This window comes from Chelonia mydas, chromosome 18 (assembly GCF_015237465.2).
Source record: "Chelonia mydas isolate rCheMyd1 chromosome 18, rCheMyd1.pri.v2, whole genome shotgun sequence".
NCBI lineage: Eukaryota > Metazoa > Chordata > Testudines > Cheloniidae > Chelonia > Chelonia mydas.
This window is the reverse complement of record NC_051258.2, coordinates 13,780,735-13,806,293: the sequence shown is the minus strand read 5'-3', so window position 1 is coordinate 13,806,293 and position 25,559 is coordinate 13,780,735. Positions and strand designations below refer to the sequence as shown.

Below are 25,559 nucleotides of genomic sequence, written 5' to 3'. Positions count from 1 at the left end.
GCTGGGGTTGGGCAGCAGGGGCTCATTGTGCTGCAGTTTCATCAAAGGTTCAACGATCAGATTTCCCTCCAGCAGGGTCGGTGGTGGCTCTACTGCCAAGTTGCAGCTTGGGCACCCATCTGCCTTAGCCTGACTTATGGTAATTTATTAAGGACACCAAAAAGTACCTCTTCAGCCTCTGCTGTGGCTGCTGGGATGTTCAGTTCAGCCCGCTGGTGCTTTGCAGCGCTCTACAGGAATGGGCCTTATACCTTCTGGGGCACAGGTTCCATTTGTCGAAGAGCTGTGCTGGAAAGGAGGAACTGTGACTGGCAAATGGAGAAGGGAGTAAAAAAGTTACTGGAGGCTGTGTTAATTTTCTCATTATTCCGAGAGGGTTGGCAACCCAGCTGCCAGGACATAAGCAGCACCGCTGTGCAGGCTGGATGGTGCACCTGGGCTGAGCAGGATGGCAGGGAAAACCAAGGTATGCAGAAGCTGGTCTCTTGCCTTGGTATGATCACACAGCCAAGTAGCACAGTCCATGCACGGACACCTGAGGGGACAGAGTCTGTTTCCTCCAGATGAAATAGTTTTGCAGGAGGGAGCCTAGATCAGATGTCTCTAGGGCAAGCCCTGAGCATGACCCCTAGTGATCCTCAGCTCTCTAAGGGAATAGGCTGGATGGCAAGAGCATAAGAATCCAGAGTGCTGTCATAAAGGGATTGGCTGGATCTAGGGAACTCTTTGGGGGGATGGAAGAAAGATGGTTGAATTGTTTGATTCAGCATCCAGACCAGACACCCTACGGAAGTGCATGTCTACCTGTGAATTCACACACACAAACTAAATGTATCTATACAAACACTCAAATATATTGTATATTTATACATAGACACACGAAGAAATGCAGCCCAGTGGACAAGGCAAGAAATTGGAGCCGTGATCTTTATTCCCAGCTCTGCCACTGACTCACTGAGGGACCTCATGCAAGTCATTTAGCCCTTCCGCCTCAATTTCCTCATTATTATCATCGTTTTTCTGGCAACACCCACAATGCATGGTGTGCTTTCTAGACATAGGAAAGGCCCTGCCCCGGAGAGTTGCCAGGCTAAGAAACAGACAGGCATAGGGTAAAGCGATTAAGGTGGTAATTAGCCTTGTTAGGTAATATATTCATTAATAACTACTTTAAACCAAATGGTATAAATCTCCAGCTACCCACAACATCACTGTAATCACCTTTCTGAAGTGAAAAGTGCTAGATAAGCGCACAGGATCCTTTCATATTACACTTGGTCTCTTCCCACTGCCCCCACCCCTCACTGCCAGGTACAGCATATGGCCATGAAATTCAGTTACTGTTGACACTCTGAGCTGACACTGCAACTTGAACTTGTCGCTATGCGCAGAGATGAGGCGGGGAAGAACCTGTGCCAAGGATTTACAGTAACCTCAGCCCCAGCTAGGAATTTCCTGGCTTTTGAGACTGATCTGTCTCCTTATACGTAGCCTGCTGTCGTTCCCCCAGGAACGACCGAGCCCTCATCAGAGTTGGGCCTGAACTAGGTCAGGACCCCTCCGCTTGTCCCTACACTGCAATGTTCAGTCTGGATCCAGATCAGGCCACTGAGACGAGGCCCCCAGCACTAGACCTAGTGATCCAGCGGTTTCAATGGAAGAGCACCGCAGCTCCGCCACAGAGCGGGTGGCAGAAGCTGTCCAATGGATTGTTAATGGGGGACACTCTTTGTTTATATAGTTAGACTTACTGTAAAGAAAATACCCACCCAAAAGAAGAAAGATAGGCTTTTCCAGAGCCCAGCCCTCCCCCCCTTCCTGAGCCCAGGCCCCCACTTCCTGCATGTCATGGGCATCCTCCCACACGTATATATACCCCTACACCCATTTCTGGGCCCCATGCCCCTTCCCGCAACACAAAGGCCAGGTCCTTCCTTTGCTATTATGACATTTGCGGTCCATGCTCTGAAGGGTCCTCCTCAGAGGCACTCAGCATAGCTCAACATTGCCCTAGACTGGACATTCATGCCACCGACAGCTGGAACATTTCTCAGCCATCCTGCCTTCCTTCTGAAAAAGCAGGACTCAATCAAGCCTGAAACGCTGACCTTAGCCTGCTCCTTGTTGGATCTAGTTATTGCTGGGCTTGGGGTGCTGTACAGCTAGGCTGGGTTAGCAGCAGTCCTCTGTCTGCCTTTCCTGGCTCTTGCAGATTTGAGTTGCACTCCTGAAGTCCCAGCACAATGTATGCTCTTCAATAGATGGGGGTCTTACACACCACAGCCTCTGACATGGACCAGTAGTGCCCCCTACTGCCCAGATAAAGTAATTTTATGCACTAGCTTGGAAACCACCATTTAAAATTAATAATAATTATAGTTATGTCCAGTTGGGACACATTAAAACTCCTGTAAGGCAGCTCAGAATAAAACTTGTCTCTCAAAAAGTTTGCTGTCATTGTGGCAAAAGAGGGAGGAGCATAAGGAAAGCTCCAAAGCTTTATCTCAGCACTAAGGCCCAATGTTTGGCTTCCTCCTTCAATCCAATGAACACTAGGCCTTATTGGACTGATATTGCCTGACAATAGCTGTTGATCTCTGCCGTGTATTTGGCTTGAAGCACAACATTTATTTAAGACTGTTACTCACAGAAACCTGAGAACTCACTAGATTCCAGACTCCAAGCCACGTGAATACTAAAGAGGCTGTGTCAATAGAAACAGCAAGTTGGGAGGCCTGGGAAAATTCCCACAATCCCCAGATGTTTATTCTGTTGCAGGGGTCGGGGTTGTTATTTTAAATATTGTTGTATGGCTTAGGTATTTCTGAAGTTTGTCAGTGAGCCTAGAATAGAGGCCCTCTAAACAGAGGAAGGAAAAGCATCCTCAAGGGCAGCCGCTCCATGTTGATATATCATGCTTCCCATGCAAGGGCATCAAAAGTGTAACTCCCAGATAGGGAAACCGAGACACTGGAGGTGGCGTGATTCAGCCAGTCAAGATTCAGGAATGGACCCTCAGCCAATCTCCTTCTCTAACTGCTGGACAGCCCTGCCTCTTCATTTGCTGCATGTTTTCTATAACAAAATCTCAGGAACAAAGTGCTCCCCTACTGGTGAGGACATTTGTGTCAGGGTCACAGATGATACGCGTAGAGTCCCATGATTCCATGTTTACATTTGCATTTCAGAGCAGACTCACTATTAGCATAAGACAGAGGAGGAAAAAACCCGTCCATCAGCCAGGATGCTCTGCACACACCCAGCCAGGCATACGCCATGCTCCATTTCCAGATACAGGGGCCTCGGGAGGGTCATCAGACTGAGAAGATTTTTAACAGTCAGGAAGGGACTTGGGCTCAGACAGCTAGACTACGCCATGGACAGCGTATGCTCAGGAGAAATCTCAGGATCACAGACTGCCAGGTTATCCTCACGGCAGACAGATCGAAGCTGTACTTGAGCTAGCACTAGTACCAGCTATGCCCCCTCACTTAGAGATATTTTTCACTTCTCAGCTTGAAGACCAGCTAGGTCTCCCCTCCTTGTCATTGCTTCCTAACACACCCGTCCCCCTATATGTTACACATTCCTGTAGCCCCCTTTCATCCCAAAGCTCTTTACATCTATACAGCATACACAGGACACCAGTAAAATGCAGCCACCTCTGGGGCAGTGGGCCACTGCACACCAGCGAGGGGTGATCGGAAAGGAGTGGAGGAAAACGGGGACACAAGGACACCACAATAAGCCTCATATTTTACAAAAGGTGCGAGGGCTGCTTCATTGCATGCACAGGGCAGACAGGTCATCTGCTATCACAGCCCTACCCTCACTTGCAATGGTAATGCCCATTTGTCAGTACCTGTGTGGCTCCTGCTTTTTCACTCTTACTGTTTTCAAACAAGCGTTTCTATTCAGCCCAATCTCTATAACTCTCTCCGTGGAGAAAGACTCAGGCTAGATTTGAGGCTAGGATCCCTTTAGCGAGTATCTGCTGCCATCTACTGGACAAATTTTGGATCAGCAGCATCATTCAAGGGCACAGTCTACCTACCGTACAGCAGTGGTTTTCAAAGTTTTTTTTCATTTGCGGACCTCTACAAAATTTCGAATGGAGGTGCGGACCCCTTTGGAAATTCAACCCGTGGTCCCAGACCCCTACCATAGAAGTCAGACTGAAAACTGACTGAACAGAATTCAGCTAGAATTGTTGCAGGTGCTCAGCCTGGCATTTGATGCAGCGTGAGAAATGGCGCTAAACTGTGGGCTTCTATGGTAATGACAACACTTCTGGGTTTTGACCTGTAGGTGGGGACATTCACACACTTTTGCTTGATCAGAAAACTGGAATGCCTTTTCTGGAATCTGAAACTTTACTTTCAGAGTCACCTTTCGCAGACCCCTTAGACAGAGTCTGTGGAGCCCCAAGGGTCTGGGGACCACAGGTTGAAAACAACTGACCTACAGCAATCTTCTGGTGGGGCACTGGCAATTCTGTGCCGGGACAAATGGCAGCATTGCTAGAGTCAGGCGGCAAGGGAAGCGCTGTTCTCATGGAGACGTGGCAGCCCAAGCACTTACATGCGTTGCACACAGATGGAACCAAAACTTCACGGTCACTCACAGACTCGCCAAAGAATGTCCTCTGCCCAAAACTAAACCTGCTGTGCCAGCTTCGTTGGACCATAGTGAACATGTGCAAGCCTGTGGATGTATTGAGATGATACAGACTCGACGCACCCAGGAAAGCCAGTCTCTCTCCTGAGAGAAAACTGCCCCTTCACCCAGGCCCCACTCTCTGGTGTACTGGAGGCTACATTCCTCCGGAACAGCTGCTGCTGAAATACCAGGAAGAATAACCTTGACCTCACTGCACTGGTGAGACAGATTGTTTCAGTGCACACAGCTTACCCAGACAGGGATAGACTGACCCTAACAAACTGCAGATCTCCCTAGGTAAGCAGGGGGGAAATAATGAGGGGGTGGGGGAGAGGGACTGAAAGGGAGGCCCCCACTGCCCTCCCTGTTGCCTGCTCTGCAATTTGTTCTCCCTTGAGTCCTCTTCTTCTCCCATCCTGCTCTTCCTTTGGCTCCCACCCTCTTCTCTCCCCTTCCCCTCCCTGACAGCAAGGCATGACGCATCTCCGTGTGGACTGAGGGGCACAGAGGAGGCACCAAGAGTGGAGTAGGAGAGAACTCCAGTGGCCAGAAGCCCTGCTGAGCTCCTGCAGCCCAGCTGGGTGTGGGAATCCACGCAGGGGATCCCAGACAGTCATCTGCATCTTCTTATTTTCAAGATCATAAACTAAAACCACAGTCAGACAAGAGTCCCAAGCCCTGACCAGGAACGGTCCCGGCCCTATCGTTCGAGAAAGCCTGCTACAGGTGACTTATGAACTCAGGCTCGCATACGCAGATGAGCACAGGACAAGATGCTACATGTGTGCCTCTCCGTTTGTCGGAAATGGTATTACATTGTATTATTGGACTAATAGCATGTTACGGTGAAAATAAAGACTGGTGAATGCACATGCACAAGAGGGCAGAGTTAAGCCTCGATGTGATCATTTCCCAAGTGCTTAGCAGGGCGGTCTTAGAGGGGTTTTGGTTATCGTAAAGTTCTGACAGACAGTGAGCGATGGGCCCAGACTCCAAACCCAAATCTGAGCCCCCCTGAACTTTACAGCTAGAGCTTATCTCTCTGATTCATATTGCAGTCCCACCGAAGAGCCCCATTCCTGGGCCAGGACCACATTGGGCCAAGTGCTGTACAAACACAGAATCAAAAGATGGTCCCTGACCCAAGGAGCTGACAAACTAAATAGACACAACTGGTGGAGAGGAGGGAGGGAGGGAAGAAGGGAGGCGGGAATTCTGTTCTCAGTTACACCAGTATAAATCCAGTCTCACTACTTACTCCAGTGGCGCTCCTCTGGTTTTACACTGGTGTAACCAAGAGCAGAATCTGGCCCCAACTCTCACATGGCATTGCAGATTGGTCAGAAGCACTGTGGGCTTCATTTTTCATCCTCCTCTGAAGCTCTAGGTTTTGGCTCCACCAGACTAAATACTAAGTGCAGAAGCTCTCGGCACTAGAAGCACTAGCAAATACAAGGAGGGCACTCACTGAAGTCTGCACAATAGTAGAGATTTGAGTGTTACACACTGGGGTGGGAAGCAGTCAGTACTGGCCTCAGGACTCCCACTGAAGTCAGTGGTAACACTCCAACCAGGCACTGGCTCCATCAGAGGCAGAATACCAGCCAGTATTAGAATCCCAGCACAGCAAATCCTCGTCTTACTGAGACAATAGCGAAGGACGCCCAGACAGTGAACGCAATTGACCTGTCATGGAAAGAGGACTCTGCTGGAACTGGAACCTGTGATTCCAGGGAGTCTGCATGCCAGATGACAATGGACATCCTACCCCAATTGACATGACTTTGCACGGAGAGTACTATGAGAGTGCACTGGGCTAACAGTAAAGAATTTTTACCCCAAGAGGTCTGGGTTCAAACCCTGGCTAAAATGACATGTGACTCTAAATAGTCTCCTACTGCACCTAGAAATAATGTAAGGGTCTCAAAAGCACTTTGACATGAATGAATTTGGCCTCACCATGCTGAAACAAGGGAAGTCATCGTCGTCGTCATCATCATCCCTAGCTCTTACATAAGGCTTTTCATCAGTAGATCTCCTAGATCAGGGGTGGCCAACCTGTGGCTCCGGAGCCCCATGCGGCTCTTCAGAAGTTAATCTGAGGCTCCTTGTACAGGCACCGACTCCAGGGCTGGAGCTACAGGTGCCAACTTTCCAATGTGCCGGGGGGGGGGTGTTCACTGCTCTGCCACAGGCCCTGCCCCCACTCCACCCCTTCCCACCCCCTCCCTTGAGCCTGCAATGCCTCGCTCCTCCCCCCCCCAGAGCCTCCTGCATGCCACGAAACAGCTGATCAGGAGGTGCGGGGAGGGAGGGGGAGCTGATGACGTATTACTGTGGCTCTTTGGCAATGTACATTGGTAAATTCTGGCTCCTTCTCAGGCTCAGGTTGGTCATCCCTGCCCTAGTGCTTTACAAGGGAGGTCAGTATCACTATTCCCACCGTACAGATGCGGGAATGGACACACAGAGCAGAATCCAGGTGTCCTGTTCCCAGTTCCTGGCTATAACCAGCTAGAGTATCGTACAACCCCTCCTAATGCTGGGAAAAGAATCCAGGACTCCTGGCTCCCAGTCCTCTGCTCTACCCAGCTAGACTATTATCTCAAGTCCTAAAGGACTCTCCTAACTTTCACAATTCAGCTCAGTGAATTGGCATGACAGGTGAATGCTGGAGCTAGTTCTGGACGAGAAGTAGACGACAGCATTGCAGTGATTGAGGTGCATCAGCAAGGTTGGGTAAATTGGTACACCCCACTTGACTCTTATCTGCTCCCTGTCTCAGGCACGTCACTAAGATTTGTCCTGAAACAAAGGTTCAGGGCAAACAACCACAGTGCATACAAGGCCTGGTGCACATGGCTCTCAGCAAGAGACACCGGGCAGTGTTCGGGCTTTGACGTGGAATACGGCGTGCAGTAAGGAAACAGCTAGCTTAAGCGTAGCAACTGCTAATCGGATTTCCCATTTCATTCCTAGACTTCCCTCCCTCTGTGACCTTCAGTCCTTTCCAAAGTCTGGATAAAGTGTGGTTGGCTGGGTTCTCTTGCCCTCGGCTGTAGCAATGTTTAAGGGCTTGCTCTCTCTCTATTCTCTTCGCTTAGGCAAAGGTAGTAGGATTGCTCTGGATCTCATGGCATATCCAGCATCCTGCTTATTGCACTGATCAAACCCGCAGCAGAAAAAGAAGTGAGACTATTTCACCTGTGGCTTTCATCACAAAGGAACCTGAAAGGCTTTCACAGAACCCTACACATGTAAGACACCACTGAATTATAGCCAGTTCAGGGCTGGACCAGCAGCAGACAACTGTTACACAGCACACTACACAACACAGGTGAGGAATGAGAACTTTGGCCAAGGACAAAATGCTCTGGGATCTTCCATCCCAGGAAGCAAGACCTTAGTTTTTAAGCTCTCATCTGAAGGACGCCCACACAGTAAGAACATAAGCATGACCATACTGGGTCAGACCAAAGGTCCATCTAGCCCAGTATCCTGTTTTTCAACAGAGGCCAATGCCAGGTGCTTCAGAGGGAATGAATGGAACAGGTAATCATCGAGTGATCCATCCCATCGCCCATTCCCAGATTCTGGCAAACAGAGGCTAGGGACGCCATCCCTGCCCATACTGGCTAATAGCCATTGATGGACCTAACCACCATGAATTTACCAATTTTTTTCAACCGTTATAGTCTTGGCCTTCACAACGTCCTCTGGCAAGGAGTTCCACAGGTTGACTGGGCGTTGTGTAAAGGAAAACTTCCTTTTGTTTTAAACCTGCTGCTTATTAATTTAATTTGGTGACGCCTAGTTCTTCTGTTATGAGGAGGAGTAAATAACAGCTCCTTGGCCAAACTCAATTTACCTGCCATGGAAAGGAATTGACTCTGTTGGAATTTGAATCTCTGATTCCAGGGAGTCCAACTTTTTTCTGGCCAGATGCTCAGATCACTAAAGTCAACTCTTTCAATAACCGCCCCCCCAACCCCCTCCCCCACTACAATCCTCCAAACCCAATCCCACAGAGCTCTGCTCCTAGACAGACACTGGCTGTAGAGTAGGAAGCAGTGAAAGATGTAGAATCTTTGTTGATTGGCCTGCAGAGCAATGGAGGATTATGAAGTGGATTATGTTGGTGGCCTTATATTAACTAGGCCTCACTTTGGTACTTGTTTCCAAAGGCCAAGAAAAATTGGACCATTGCAATGTGGCTTTATAGGCTAGTGCTCTGATCAGGGGAACAAGACTCATGCTTCCCCTCTTTGCCATCAGATACTGACTCCTTTGCCGGAGGTCTAGGAGGAGGAGTGAATAAGCCATGTGAATGGCTGGAGTCTGCGGGGGCGGGGGGAGGATGTCTCTCTGTTCATAAATCCCCAGCTTTGTTTAAAGGCAAGAGCATGTTGAGAAAGATCTGGCTCCAAGTGTGCTCCTTGAGCCACATTCTAGTCTCAGCGGGGCTGATGTAAACATGACATAATGCAGAGTAACTCGACATTTATCATGGAGATGGGTCTCTAGCCCTTTCCCTCCATTTTCATCCAAGTGACGATTTGTGTTTGTCTATGAGGAACTGTCTCTGGGCCAGGAGGCCTTCTGCTACTGGTGGCATTCTCCCCCAGGCAGGATGGCTTTAGGAGATGCTCCATGTGATGTGGCAGGGAACATTTATTTTCCCAATCCTGGTCAAACCCAGGGCCTCGGAATGGGTTGCTGTTCCTGAAGTCTCTCAATTTCTTGAAGCCCAGGCTAAGGTAAGTCTTGGACAAAGCAGCCACAGGACAGAAGATGCCCTCCCCCGCTCGAAGATGGAAAGGGTTCTGCACCCTGATTTATTGGGGTGCATACAATTGGGGCCATGATCATGACTCATGTCAATAAGTTCATGGACAGGACAGGTCTCATTACTCTGAATATAATTGCCTCATCCTGGGCATATGCAAATGATGATCTCCGGCAGCAACCAGCGTTAATCAGGGTCTTTAATGGGGTTTATGTTGATCGTGGAGGTCCCTTGCAGAAAGCTGGCTCTAATCCTGCAGCAAGGCCCTCTGATTTCTGAGGCACACCAGTGCTCAGTTCTGCAGCAAACTTTTCTACAGCGGCACAAAACACGTTTTCCTCTTAGAGTCAGCCTTACAATCCACCTGGGACGGACCAAGGCTTTGGTACTGGGACCTTTCACTCCTAAGTTCTAGCCTCGCCCAGGTTACGAAAAGATCCCCAGGTTGACACTGCATTCTGTGTACAATGAACCAGTGGTCTAGAGCTAGCTCCTAGTGTGTTCATAACACAAAGGCGCCTTAATTGGCAATTCTAGGCACAAAGACTAAAGATTGGGCTGTGACCTGTACCCACAGGACAGGTTTGAAGCACGTTGGTAGGGCAGTGATGGAGAAAAGCAAGCTGACCCGGCCCCGAGCTGGTTTTCTGTTCTGTGCATACAAAGCAGTGAGTTTTCCAGAACTTTCACTCTAGCGCCTTTTGCCAGCAATAAAATTACTCAGAGCGACTCCCCCTCATGTCACAGAAGCACTCTGACCTGGATGCTTTTCTTCAGTACTCTGAAGTGCCATGAGATTTCTCAGGCTGCCTCACTGCAAGGAGAGGAGCACAGAGGGGACCATGCTATGTTCCATGCAAATAGGTTTTCATGCCACTGCCCCACTCATATGCACAGAGCCTCCTCCTGGTACCCACAATCCAGAGCCGTTGCCTCATGGCAGAAAATTACAACACTCCTCAGTCAGACATCCTCAGTTTCTCATCCTTCCCTCCCCTTTCCACTCCCTATTTCTCGCTGCCTCCGAGGCACCCGCTTGAGAAATGATCATGGCCCGGTCACCCTACAACAATACATTTCAATAAACATTTAAAAGACCTTTGCTTGACATGAATAAAATGGATTGGGACCATTACCTTGTAGCCACTTCCCAAGGAAAAAGCCTTTTAAAGCCAGCCCGAGGCAGGGAAGCAACATTTACATTTAGATGAAGGTGTTTCTATAGCAGCTTCTCCCAGTAGTTCCCAGCCACCAGGTACTATCGCTGGAAGAAATTAACAAGACTGGGGAGCTTAACATTAGACAAGAGAAGGGGAAGGAAAACCCCATGGTCAAACTATGAGTTTGCTGTCGTCTAGAGTCGCATGTAACTGTTGCCAGCATGTACGCAGCAAGGTGACGTCTACAGGTGAAAGCAGCATCACCCCAAAGAGCAGCACGAGACCTATCATGTGCCAAGAAGCTGGCCCTCCCAGTGCAAGGACGCTCTGTAGACATACTTCTGTATTTCTATCTCCGTGCTAGCTGAGAATTGACACACACACAAAACACCATGGAATGGGTCAGATTCTCTGCAGCTATGAAGTGTCATGGCTCCTCTGGCACGCCAATGCAGACTGACACCTGCTGAAGGGCTGGCCTAATCTCTTACATTTACACGGTGCATTACATCCTGCGGGACCGCAAGATGCTTGACAAACGAACTGAGTGGAAAGCCACTTAGCGCTGAAATGCAGCCACCTCTGGGGACAGGGACAGCAGCCACACACACAGCACAATGAGCACACGAGGGTTCAGGAGAGGAGCTGGGAAATTTGGGGCAAGAACACCGGAGGAAGCTTGCCTGAGAGCTGCCTTTGCCCCGTGATTTTCTCTGCACTGTTCACGTGCGTGAGTGGAGGCAGCACTGTAGGCTGGTCCATGTGGCCCCACCACCCGGATGGGCACAGGGGGAAGAAGCAAATGACTCAATACAAAGAGCACAGAACAGACCACTCCCCTTAAAGCCGACGTGTTGAGGGCTATCATGGTGCCCACATTCAAGCACCACAGACAAAGAGGAACCCAGTCATGGTGTCTGTGTATATAATGTCTTCTGCAATTTCCACAGTATGCATCCGATGAAGTGAGCTGTAGCTCACGAAAGCTCATGCTCAAATAAATTGGTTAGTCTCTAAGGTGCCATAAGTCCTCCTTTTCTTTTTGCGAATACAGACTAACACGGCTGTTACTCTGAAACCAGTACAGGGCTGTTTACAAGGCACCCAGGTGCGAGTTTGTCTTGGGGGAAACCTTAATATTTGTAACCCTTTTGCCTTGACACAGCACATTATGTTCCCACCACGCTACACACATGCTCATCTAGAGCTCAGACTTGGGGCAGGGGCGTGCCTGCAGAAACCATCATCACTCAGATCCGACGTTCCGACCAGGCATGGGCTGAGGAGCTGTAGCCAAAGTGCAGAGAGACACGCTGGTGACTTGTGCTCTTTTGCTGCCTCAGTTTAAGGACTTGTGTACACTAGAAAGTTGTCCTGCTTTAGCATATCAGTACAGTTAAAGAGGTACAACCGCCGTCACCATGCATGCCGTTATACTAGGATACAAGGAGTTTTAGGGCAGCCTGGCTATTCACATACAGGAACGGGAACATCTAGACTAGGCTAAGTCACCCTTATAACAGTGTAAGTGCATCCAGACTAGGGAGGTTGTGCCTCAAGTCATACCATATAGTTACACTGGCAAAACTTTAAATTGTAGACCAGGCCTCAGGCAGCCACCTGCTGGAAGACAGAGAGAACACACTTCCACCAGCTGATTTCGAGGCTTCTAAAGTCTCCTGTCGTATATAACCCAGTGCTGCAGCTCCAACAAGAGACCCCAGGATAACAGACTGGGAAATAGCATAGAATCATGAATAGTGTCAAGCTGTAGAAATGAGAATTCACCAAGAGCCCCTGTTGCAGCCAGTGTATTTATTTTTTAAATTGCAATTGGTGAGAACGTAATGCTTCTAGAGAGGTGCCGGCTTAGCAGCTCTGGTGATGGGGAGTCTCTGTTAGTCTATAGAATAGGCACCGCATGGTGCTGGGGTGCTACCCTGCCAAAGTACTCTTACCTGCAAGGATCCCCAGTTCATCTACCCTGGCCTATAACCATTATGTAATGCTTTGCTATAAGAGGGGAGCCAGACTACAGCAACCTCACGCCAGCCCTTAGAATCTGTCATGTTTGACCTTCCACCCGCCATTCTTCCCACACACAGACTTCTAAATGGCAGCAGAGGTTGCAACGTGGGCTCCCCTCGTCCAACAGAGCGGGTGTCTTTCTAACTCTTCTCCTCTAAGAAATAACCTGTTGGCACCAGGGACTGAACGATTCCATGCAACATGCTAAGTCAAAATGCACTGAAAGCAGGGCCCTCTCTGTTACATGGATTTGTATACACCAGATAGACCCTTCACAACAGCCAGACTACAGCTCTACAGACTGTCACAATACCTGACGTTTCAATAGAGTCTTTCTTCCTGTAGGGCCCCCATGTGCTTCTCAAACTCCACACACTCTCCCCTGAAACCTCATGGAGGAAGGGGAGCGACCCAAAAGCTCCCAGCACAGAGCTGGAGTGGAATGGGGCTGAGACTGGTCAAAGAACCTAGGCCAAGCCCCTGCTCCTCTCCTGACTACTTGGGGGCGCTGTGAACCTATGCTAAAAGGGAGTCAGAACATGTGTCCTTGTGCCCTCCTTCCTTATGTGCACCCATACACGGATCAGGGACAAATCTGGCCCATGGATAAGGTGAGCACCACACAGTTTCCTATCTCTGAAGGATGCAGGGCTGAGTAGACCCTGCTGGGATTTGAATTTGTGTATTTAGGGAATTCATGTATACCAAAATAGATGCTTAGCTGACTGAGCTGTTCCCTCTCCAGCTAATGTTATTCTATTTCTCCCCCACAAGCGGGCACTGTCACAGAGCAAACACATGGGGAGGGACAAAAATTGTTGCACTAACAAAAGGGGTTGAAGCTTGTTCTCCTATACTGTATATTAAGCAAGACTGGGTCAAGTTCCCCCCTTTCTCCTGATTCATCTTAAAATGTCAATATTAATCATTCACATGGTCTGCTGCAAAAAAGGATCCAGCAGTGAAGGAGTTAATGTTGGTTGGGGCATAGTGGAAGTGAACAGAAGGCCGAGACAGCAGAGTTAGATGACAGTAAAAAGAAAAGGAGTACTTGTGGCACCTTAGAGACTAACCAGTTTATTTGAGCATGAGCTTTCGTAAGCTCATGCTCAAATAAACTGGTTAGTCTCTAAGGTGCCACAAGTACTCCTTTTCTTTTTACGAATACAGACTAACACGGCTGTTACTCTGAAACCTGTCGTTAGATGACAGTGTAACCTGAATAAAAAAAACCCCTGTCTGAGTGTTCAGAAGGTACATATTAAATCACATCATCTGTGGAAAAATCATCAGGCCCAGAACATTAAATTCCATTGCTTGTAATTGCACAGACCTTGTAATTAGGCTTCACTTAAACACCTTGTGATGCCAGAGAAATTTTCGTCTCTCAGATCTGATTAATAGTCTGTTCTGAGAAATCCAAGTCCCTGGGCAAAAGGAAACATGGCTCCATTGCCATCACACAGAGCTATTTCCCAAGGCTAATGCACGAATTTGCTCCCTAGTTTTACCCTAGCAGCTCCTCAGTGCAGGAAACTCAGCCTTGGAGTGGCAGCAAGGGGCAGGGCAGAGTTTAGAATCTCTGTTCCTTGCTCGCAAAGCCTGGCTCTTTCCAGCGACACTGCTGTATGAGAAAGCACCGACTACATATTTAAAGAAATGATAAATAATAAGAATGGCATCACCCAGTGGTTTTCAGAAGCTGCCAAGTCCCAGCGCAATCAACTGAAGTTGGAGACGGTAACGTCACCCATTGCTCAAATCTTTTGCAGCCTCCTTCATTTACACGGTTCTGTATACAAGGAGTTCTGCTTTACTCCTGACCTAAACATGGTGGAAAAAGAGGTGAATAATGGCAACTCTATCTACAGTGACTTCAATGGAGATGCTCTTGCTTAGATCAGTGCTGAATTTGGCTCAGTGCCTTAGGACTTGCACGCTCCTTTGAGCCTATTCCCCATGTTAGGGATTTTCTTGCAAAGGGATAATCAAACAACCTTGCGCTGGATGTGGTTATTCTGAATGTGGAATCGCCTTTCAGTATTTCACTGTCTAGGCAGTTAAGATTTCCAGTGCTTTTGGTGTTGTACCTTTCCACCTTCTCAGAGCGGATTTACAAAGCAGTCCTTCTTGGATCACAGTAACTACACGGATATCTAATTCTGCATGTTTCCACCCTATGGAGTAGACTGGCAGTGAGAAAAAGAGAAATCCCCATTTGCTAAGCACCATTCACCCCTATTCTCTGGCTCCACAGGGAAACTCCGGCAACTTACACAAACTATCGTCTCAGTAAGAAATCTGCATGTCCTGTGTTGTCCTAGATATGAAGAACTAAAGCCGCTTTCAATATCTCCTCCCCAGACGATGCTTCTCATTGGTGTTTCTGATTGCAGGAGGAAAGACTGTTTGATGGACTAGATAGCTATCAATTTCCTTGCAAGGATGCACATTTTCAGTACTGTTGCCATCAGCTCTTGCCAATAGCCTTAGAAGACACTTCAGGTAAACCAAAGGCACTGACACTCCCTTAAAGACTGCTGATTGGCCAAGCTGCCCTTGTTACCCATCTCAGTCCCATCTGACTATCAACTAGATTTTAATCATGCTCATTGCAGGAGGCACCCCACCTCTCCTTATCTGCCAGGTTCTTTGTAAATAATATCAATGAGGACATGGCTCCTTTGGTTCAGAAATCCAGTCTTTGGAACCCTTGCTTGGATACATCTGCTAGAATCTTTTGATGGCTGTCATTAGGGTAAGGTGTGCCAGGCTTGCTAGGGTCAGTTCACACATGATCATTTTTGCCCACTTTTTAACAAACTTTTTTTTTTTTTTTTTTGAAGGAGGCATAAGAGGGAGGGACAATACGTGAGAGCAACTGGTTGGGTAGGGCAACGATAGTGGTTCATTTTGAACAGCAGCCCCGGTTCTACAATCATGGGCACAACCGAATCCCCCCAACCAGCCGAATTATATTGTCCGCTTGGGACTTGTAGCCTGTTTTATGTCGTTTTCTCTCATGTGTTTTGTAAAGCCAATGCCATGAGCAAAAATCAAACCTCATTAATTGGCATTCAGAAGAGAGGAGAGTGAAACACAGCTGCAGTGTGCAAAGGACAACCTGAAACCCCAGGCAACAGAAAGCCTCTTCCCTCTGAGCTTACACATGCAGAGTGTTTTGGGGACAATTAGGCTAAGTGACTCCCCTAGTAAAAGACATTGGCAAAGACATGGGAAAACTCTTAGGCTCCTCCCAAACCTCTTGTGGTCACTTGTGCCTTACAGGGGACGAGGAATGAAGAAAGCGCATACGGCCCCTGCAGAGCCACGTTCTCTGGCAGTGCCTAAAATGGTTTCAAAGGAGTGAGGGGTCTGATCCTCACCCCTCACCTCTCCATCCCCTCCATCAATTCTGCTCCTTCCACCCGCCACCAATTTTACCTCAGTTCTGCCCCCGCCCCTGCACAGCCTCACCTCTGCTCCAGCAGCTCCAAGGAGCGGCCCCACTCCCGGGCCTGAGATGGGGCCTGCAGCCAGGTCCCCTCTCCTCCTCCTCAGGCTGGGCTGTGGCGCAGAGGAGCCATCTTGTTGCTCACAGGAGGAGCTGGGGGAGGAGGAGGGAGCGGAGCAGCCCTGAGCTGTGGGGCCAGGCTCTTTCTGCTCCCTCCTGGGAAGGGCGTCGGCTCCTGAGGGGAGCGCGCGAGCGCCTTGCAGCAGCCGACTGGCTGCTCTTCCTTCCCCAGGTGGCAGGCGAATGAGGAAAGCAGCCAGTCTGAGGGGGCTTTCCCGACGGCAATACAAAAACACGTCCCCCCCCCCCCTTTGAAAACGTTGTTTCTTGGGTCCGTGACCCGGTGGTGACCCTGTACGCTTGACGCGGGACTCGTAGGAGAACAGCTCCTGTTGGAGCAACGCGGACCGAACCCAAATGTTCGGAGCAACGTCCGAAAGCGGCCGGGCGCCCCCGCTCACCCGTCTCTGCCTCGCTGGGGTCAGCAGCAGCCCTTTGAGCCAGCAGGCTGTCCACTTCGCCCTGCCAGACGGCTGAGTGGCTGTTCCCGAAGGAAAAACTCCCCTGTGCATGCGCTCGCCTCACCCTCCCTAAGAGAGCGGGGCCTTCGGTTTGTTTAATTCTTGTGCTGCGCCAGGGGGCTTGTCATATGTACAGCGGCGACCCCTGAAGAAAAGGCGCTCGGGTTTATTTACCTGCACTGGGTTCCCAGCAGGAAGCGCAGGACCCAAGTGCTGCAGGCAGACGCGACGGGCGCACGAGTACCGTACTGCCAACGGCGGGCCAGCTGAGCCGTTGGCTTTCCCGGGCACAGACCCCAGCCGTCCTAGGGAGCAGCCTGAAGTGCCTGAAACGGCCGCCGCCCAAGAGTGCGCTCAGTAGCAGGGGGCAGGTGTGCACCCAGCGGCTCCAAACGACCGAAGCAACCAGCTGGGCTCCCAGCAGGCTGCGCCCTGGGCTCCAGAAGGAGACAGGCCGATCAGTCTCCTGCCCAGCTGCCTCCGGGATTGCTAGAGGTGGGCCACGCCCAGCCGCTGCCTCCTAATTGGTGGATGGCTGCCTCTAAGAAAGCCTAATAAATAGAATATTCCTTCCCGAGCCCAAACTCTTCGCCAAACCTGCACATTCCCCAGCTGAGATACATCAGCATTTAACAACATTTAACCCCCTGACATTTAAAGCAAACTAGTGTCTGCCTCTAGCTCTCAGTCCAGGTAAACTGGAATCCTCCAGATTAAACCCTGTTGGCTCAATTCCGTATAAAATCTCAACCAGTCCAAAGGTTTGTCAGAGCCTGTGCTCATCTCTAGCTGCAGGGGTAGGAAGTAGTTGTCTGGTGTGAGCAGGAATTGGGAAGGAAGGCAAAAAATTGTAATATCTTTGGGACTGGGGCCATCTTTTTGTTCTGTTTGTACAGCACCTAGCACAATGGGGTCTTGTTCCATCACGGGAGCTCCTCGGAGTTACTGCAATACAATAACGACCAGCAAAAAGCTAGCAGTTTACCCTCTCAAGATGGACAGTAGATGAAAGCTTTTTCGTTGGTTAATAGGAGAGGGAGGGTGAAGACAGCTTTGGGGAAGTCTGAGTCAAATAATTATCAGTGCATCTCCCTGAACTAATTACTGGGAGCTGCCTGTTGTGTGCTTTTCACAGATCTGTACTAGAACCAAGGCCGTGATACAAAGGGCTAGACCAGCATGAATCTCAGAATACCATTAACCAAGATGGCCCCTCTATATTATAGACCAGTGGTCCCCAAACTTTTTACCTCATGCCCCCCCTTACCTGCCCCCCCCCACTGGAGCTGGGAGCAGGACTGCAGCTCTGTGGGGGGGGGGGCATGGACAGGGGTAAGGGGGCTGAGGCTGGAGCCACAGCTGACAGCGGAGCCAGGAGCAAAGCCTCAGGCGGGAACCATGGCCCTGGGCCAGAAGCAGAGCTGGGTGGTGCTCCCTCTCTGCCCCCAGTGGGGGCTGACCCCCTAGGAGGCATGCCCTAAAATGTGGGGACCTCTGTTACAGAATGTGGTCGGTTACAGAGCCAAGATTCAAGCTGATGTAAAAGGTTCATTAGGTTCAGTTGCTACAGATACATCTGTTGTTCAATAAAGCCGTCATATAAAAAACTGTTGGCTTGCATAAGAAACCCTCCCATGCAAATTCATACATGGAAATTTACCCTTGGGGAGCTGCTGTAATTGCCCTTTTTGCAAGGCAAGAGGAAGAGCCTGGGAACGAGGCATAGCCAGAACCACATCAAACTTCCTGCCGGAGAGCCATGACACAACACCTCAGTCCTGACTTTGCAGTCTCTTCTGTCATTTCAACCTGGGGGCTTTCCTCCCCACACTGGAGACCACCTATAGCCCCATAACACAACAGGGCTTGAGGCGGCAGGCAAAAATCCAGTAGGCGCCTGGCTGAGATGAACAAATTCAGTTTAATATTTGTGGCCTAAACCAAGTTTGATCTCGGATCTCCAGAGAAGACAGTCAAATAAGCCCCCCTTCCCCGGCTTTACAGCCAAATGTCAGATATGTGCCAGAACGGAGGAGCATGCCAGCTAAGTGCCTGGGACTCGCTGTGGAGCTGATCACTATACAAACAAACCTTTCACGAGAATCAACGCATTGATTCCCTCCATGAGCAAAATTAACAGAAAACTGAGAATTTGCCTAGGTTCTGGATTTTATTGCCCTTTACGCTAATTAAACTAATATTTCACAAGCCAATTTCCTCTGTAAAAAGAAGCTTCCTGTTTTCTCTCTCTCCTGTGGCTTTATCACCTATATGTGTCTTGGCTATGATCTTTATCTAAACAATAAGGACTTGAGACTTTATGACAAGCATTGGGAGTATTTCTTGTCTTGGAAGAAGGTCAGAGAGACAAACTCCTGGGGGCGAAATCTGGCTGCAGCCATTTCTCCATGCAACTGGCAGACGGTGTGGAGGGCTATTCGCTGCCCTAGATCGCATCTGAACACATGGGTCTACATGGCTGTTTACAGCTGGCATGGTGTTAGAACGGAGGTGTGCGTTTCTGAATGTTGCACAGCCACGTGATATCAAGTCCTCCACCCCCTTAGCCAGAGCGCTCAAAGGGAAACCACATGCTCTGGGGCAGTTCAATTTATAGGGCAATAAAAGTCCTTTTATTTGGGCTTCATCCCTGTAGGGTTTATCTTCCACAACGTGTAGTAAGGGGGAACAGCAGCTTGGGCTAAGTTCCATGAAGCACAGAGAATTTAAAAAAAGGGAATCACAATATATACCACAGAGCAAGCGTGTCTGGCCAGCCGGAGAAAACCACATTCAGGAGCCACTGACCTTCCCCTACAAGACACCACACAATATAACTAGAAAAGCTGCTTGAAACAGGCCGCTTTAACTTCCCTTTCGATTTTAGCCACAACAGCTGCCCCTTCTGCTCCAAGCAAACCCAGGCAATGGGGCACTTTATCTTCTGGGGTGGCCACCCGCGTGATGGTGAGTCTGCGGTAACACAAGGAGACATTCAACCTCAGAATCCGACCCATTCTGGAAAAGCATCCTCCTCTCTTCTGTTTAAAATCATGTAACTCACTCTGCACAGCAACTTTTCGATAATAAAGACACATTTCAACTTTTTTAGGATCACCTTATGGTATAATCCCTGTTTTACAGAAGGGGAAACAGGCAACTGGTAGAAGTTCAGCAGTTTGACCAAGATCACACAGGGCCTGTTTTCCAGAAGAGTTAAGTATCCACAGCTCCCATTAGCTTGAATTGGAGTCATGGAGCTCAGCCCAAAGCCCGTAAGGGTATGTCTACACAGCAAAGGAAAACCTGCGGCTGGCATATGCCAGCCAGCTCAGGCTCGTGGGGCTGTTTCATTGCTGTGTAGACAACAGGGCCCCAAGATCTGAGACCCTCCCAACCCACAAGGTCCTAGAGTCCAGGCTCCAGCCTGAGTCTGGAAATTTACACAGCAATGAAATAACCCTGCAGCTAGAGCCCTGTGAGCTTGAGTCGGCTGGCACGGGCAGTGGCAGGTTTTCCCTTTGCTGTGTAGTCACACCCTAAGAGGTGGAGCCAAGAATTTTCAACTGAAAGTTTTTGCATTTTTGTTTTGAAAATTTTCACGAACTTTCCCCCCCGCCCCAGTTGTTTTGCTGGGTTTTAGGCAGCTTGTAATTGTGAGTAACATAGAATGGTGAAGTCATGTGACTTCAAAGTGCTGTGAAGGCTGACAAAGCCACCATGTATTAACTTGATTGTAGTCAAATTGCACTGTAACAAACGTTGAGCAAAGCAAAGCAGTGTTAGAAAAGCATTCAAAATTCATGCTCTAAACCTGGCTCCTGGAGCCACTGTGGACAGGGCCAGACTGTATTCGGATCACGTTAACAAGCAGTGCCCAGACGTGGGCAGAGCACATTTTCAAACACGCTTGGCCCGTGAGTTAAACAAGGAAGAGGTGACAGAGCGCAGCCTCTGGGCCCCACTCTGCAAACGGCAGCCAATGTCCTCTCCCGGGTGTGGGGGCACAGCGCTCCCCTTCAACTCCCACTCTTCCTTGGCTCATGTTTCTATCTACTTTAGCTACTGGTTGGACCTCACCCACATCAATGGCAAAGGCAGTCTCCAATACAGATACAAGAACCTCTTTTAGCCACAACTGCGTTTAACACATCCCTAAATGTACGTGATTTTCAATTTGACTGCTAAAAGCCTAAGCGAAGGGTGCAGAATTGGTGCAAGGATCCCCCTGGAGCATTTAGCTAGACCCAGGTAGACAAAATGCAATTATGCACATTGGAATTCAGCTCAGGCCCAAACACAGGGTAGCATAACACTATGTGTGAAGGCTAGACACTAGGGTTAGCTAACAACAGAGAAGCCGGGTTGAGAAACAAGAGAAGAGAGAGATCTGCTTTTGCTTGTAAATGTGCAGTTGTTAGAAGAGGCAAGACTTTCATGCCATTGCCCCCTTATCACGCCCTCTCCCACTCATCTCAAGTAACAGACACACTCCACTTGCAGACAAAACCTGGCTGCTGTAGTGTAGCTTGGTTTTATTTATGTCCACAAATATTTCAAAAAAATTACAAAATACTCAAATGGAGAGAACACAGAAGTCACGATTTCTGGGTTTCTACTCTGTTTACACTGTGTTATCCCATGGCAAACTACTCATATATACATTAAGCTTCAAGATATATATAAATGTAGCAGTCAGAATGTACACTCTGCTTTAACGGTGCAGTGAAACAAGCTCAACCATGACGACATAGAACAAGAGACGTTTCAGAAACACGAAAGCAAAATAAAAAAAATCTTCAAAACAGAGGAAAAATGAGAGAGATTTCTGAAAGGAAACCAAAAGGTCTGGGTTATAATAACAGGGCATCGAACACCAAGATGGTTTCAAAAGCCATTGCAAATAAAGCTGTAGTTAATCATTGGATTGAGGTGGAAGAATCTCAGAGCTTCTTTGTGCCACGATGTCAGAAACATAAAAGATTCTACTATGCTGAAAAAAAAAAAAAAAAAAGATCAAGGGACAGCTTTTTGAATAGGGATTGCAAAGCACTACTTTGTTCTTTGGAAAAATGGAAGGAAAAAGGACAACATGAAGGAATCAACATCTTTTTCCTTAAAAAAAAAAAAAAAAAAAAAAGACTGAAATAAAGAGGCAGCATCATGTGCGATTGGTGGTGGTGTCATGCCTGCCCTTCCCCAGTTCTAGATGGTGAAAAAAATTGAATTTTGATGGAAATTTTCTTAAATAAAGCCTTCAGTACATTCATGCTCTTTGTTGGCCAGGGACATTTTTATTAGCACCTCTGCCATGATACTTGCTGGATAGGTGTTAATGCTATTTCACCCCACAACCACAGACAGAGACTGGAAGTAATGTACAAATATTATAGTTCCTGGTTCTAGGGTGAATCTCTTGGTATCCAAGCCCGAGAACTCCCAGGTGTCAAACCCTGGAGTCTTGGCAGACAGGAGCTCACACAGAGTTCTGATGGGACTGACTCACTCTAAGGAACTGAAATGGCATTAAAAGGAGAACTGGAATGAAAGGATGAAAAAAGAGATGAGATGGAACTGAAACTAGCCCTCCTCCTTTGGACACACACGCTACACAGATGGATAGACTAAGCCTGGAATTCCCTGATGCAGGTTTTAATTCATAAATCGGTGCCATTACCTACCCATCAGTGCAGCCAATGAGTAGCAACATGGTAATGTTGGTTTCTGCCCTGTGTGGTGGTGAAGCACCATTCATGCCATGCCTTCCACAAGACTGAATGATTAACTACAAGTTTATCTAACATGGCTCAATACAGTCCTATGACATGACCACCACATATAACAGTCTACCACAGCAGAGCTACAGCCCTCAAGAGTTGAGAGAGAGAATGGAAGAGGTTATGTACCAGTAGAAAACCTGACCAGCAGATGCAGATGTTCTCTGGATCCGCCACCCTCTGCCTTATCAAAAACATGGCTAATGCAACAACAAGAAGATGGTTTTGGTATGTGTGTGTTCAAGAAAGATGTGCATCTTGGCTTAGGCAGCGAGCAAAGCTATCTACAAAAATATATGCCTATTCTTCTACTGTGTGCACCCTTTCTCCTTTGCCATATATCAGCCATGGACACACACGGGCAAAGTTCTTCTTCCAGCCAATCTGGGCTATTCAGCATGAACCTGTTGTGTTGGGAGTCAGCAATGTTACTAAATACCTTTGGCTAATCCCACAGCAGCAGGTTCCTTGATACACAAACCTTGAGACATGTTAGAAACCCCCTCCCAAAAACAAGCAGCCTTCAGTAAGAGACAGGTTAAATTTAGATTATTGGTGTTGATGAAAGAACTTTAAATACACAACTCTGTAGTCCAATTGTCTAGTCTCTCCTTAGAAATATGTAAAACAAAAGCCAGAGAAAGTGGGCCTTGTCCAAAAATTCTTCCCACACAACCCTGACTTTAATAGTTTGAGCTACACATCATATTTAAAGGAAGATACTACTTCTTAGAATTTTTGCTACTACTAGCTAAAATTTAAAGAGATAGCTTAACACAAATTTAGCAAGACTATTGTTTTTAAAAGACAATAGAAGGAGGCAGATTGCAGCCAAATTTATAATAATCTCTACAGTAGAGACAGAAAGGGCAAGCCAGTTTCAAGGGACATCTGTACTGCTGAGAAGCAGAACTCAATAAAAGTCATCTGCAGAATGGAAAGATAGAATGATAATGGGGGGAAAAAAAGGGGGGGGGGGAAACAGAAACAGTCATTTGTAACATTATCCCTGCAACTGCCTTTAATGCTTATTGTTGCTACCAAATCAAATTTCAAGCATTTGCCCATTTGAAATTATTGACACCCATTATTTCCCTTTAATTAAAGGGATAATTATATATATTTATTTTTATTAAAAATCAACTCTGTATTCTGTCACTACCAGGATTTGTGATGTTACTGAAAAAACCAAGATTGTTACATTTGTGGAGTTTTGTTATTTTTCCTCCCCCGCCACCCAAAACATTATTTACAGACTTGAAAAGCCATGCTGAAGAACTGAGCTCTCTTTAAAAGTATGAAGATTTCCTACAATGTATTAAAATAAAAGTAATTATTTTATTATTATAGCACTTGGATTCAGAGCTTGTTACGCCACCTACTTGCAATCCTTATTTTTTTCGGGTTTTAATATATATATATAGATGCATTGAGTGTCTCTTCACGCACAGTGACTGTCGTGTTGTGAACCTGATTCTAGCACCTACCCCAAATCAATCCAACAAAAACACCCCGCCCCCCGCCCCCCCAAGATTGCAGGGTAGTTCTCTGAGAATTCCAAACAGTCCTGTATTTTCAATAGGCTTCTGAATAGGTGGTCATGCAGGGAAGCCCACACCAGTCTTGAGAAATCTTCTCTACAAATGAACGCTATTTATGCCAGTAAGTCTTTAGCTGTTGGTAGGGGAGGTGGGTGTTTTCTTTAGATTTAAATATATAAAGAAATCTTTATAAGATATTCTTTTGCAGCTCTTATTGTATGTAAAAAATGTTCCATTCCTTCCCAAGGACTGGGGCTTCCATAGCCGGCATTACAAATAAATAATTTATTACAACTGTTTGTCACCTTCTTTCTTCAGTCGACTGAAAGAGAAAGAAAATGTGTTTTAGCGGACAAAGGGCATGTGGCTTCGTGTCTCAGCAATATGTTGCCTTCTGATACTAGCCTCACCGCAAAATGGGGGGGGGGGAGGGCATCAAAGTGCCACAAAGGGGACATGGGTGGGGAGCAGGAGGTCTGATTTCTCAGAGTGAACGGAGAACCAGCATGGTAACAAGCGGTGATGAACACAGTCGGTCACGGGAGATGATGCGCTTTGTTTATCGGGGTCTTCTGTACACAAGTGAGATTACCAGCAGGTGCCAGCAAGCAGTGCAGCTGAACTGGTGCTGAACATGCTTTGCCCCTGTCCACACTTGCAGCTAAACCATGTTCAGCATCAGGTCAGCTGCCAGTACTGTCACCTGGTGTCACAACACATAATTTTCCAGAGCACAGACAAGGTTTGAGACACCAAAGCAAAGGGGGCATGAGGCAAGCACATGCCAGGCTGCTGCTCAGCCATCCTTGCTACGAAGCAACATAAAGAGTGGACCTTGCTGGATGCCGGAGGCGGCGATTCCCCTTCTGAAGATTGCTAGCCGCCATTGCAAAACAGAAACAAGAGGTCTTCCAATGAAGGCAAATGGGGGAAAAAGAGGAGGAAAACCATTGCAATATAATAATTTTGGGAGAGGAGGAACTTGCATGACTGGTCGAGATCTGCCCAGCCATTCATCCAGCGTCTGTATTAGTTATGCTTTCACCAACTGTTGCCCATCAATAATTTGTTCAGATTTACTTGCTGGTGAATTCCTCTCTTATTTCTGTTCATGAGGTTTTTATTCTTCAAGGGGAGGAAGCGGGGAAATGGCAATCATAATGAATGTCACTAAAAGCAAAGCTAATTCTGCAGCGCGTGACAAAGCTAGTTTATTCCTTACGCCAATTATTATGATCTAGTTTCCAAAATCTGTCCCAGTCTCCTGTGACAAAGTGGGAATGTTCTTAATATTTTCGCTGAATACTGTGTGCGTGCGCGCCTCAGCTTCCCCTATGTATTACTCAAGTATCTAGATGGTGGGATAAGGGTGTGTGATAATTGCAGAGACCCCCAGAGGGCAGGCGTGACTGCTAACTGGCTGCCAGGCCATAGAAAATGGCCGACACTTTGTGTCCTGGCAAATAATGGCCAGGCCCCCTTCTCTGCAAGGAGCTAGCTGAAGGTGTTGTAGAAGAAAGAGACTAGGTGACCTGTTTGCCCGGGAAAGAGACAAAGCCCAGAGGTAGGACAG

The 25,559-nt window shown here is 47.9% G+C and overlaps 1 protein-coding gene across 13 annotated transcripts in view; it reads right to left on the bottom strand.

Moving 5' to 3' along the window:
* Positions 1-21,183: 21,183 nt before the first annotated feature.
* RERE (arginine-glutamic acid dipeptide repeats) overlaps positions 21,184-25,559 on the bottom strand; it is a 396,332-nt gene continuing 391,956 nt past the window's right edge. For all 13 annotated transcript variants that reach the window (XM_037881385.2, XM_037881387.2, XM_037881386.2 and 10 more), the window contains one exon: positions 21,184-24,308. In XM_037881385.2, the coding sequence (XP_037737313.1) occupies positions 24,275-24,308 (34 nt within the window). In that variant the 3' untranslated portion in view covers positions 21,184-24,274. The remainder of the gene's footprint in view (positions 24,309-25,559) is intronic.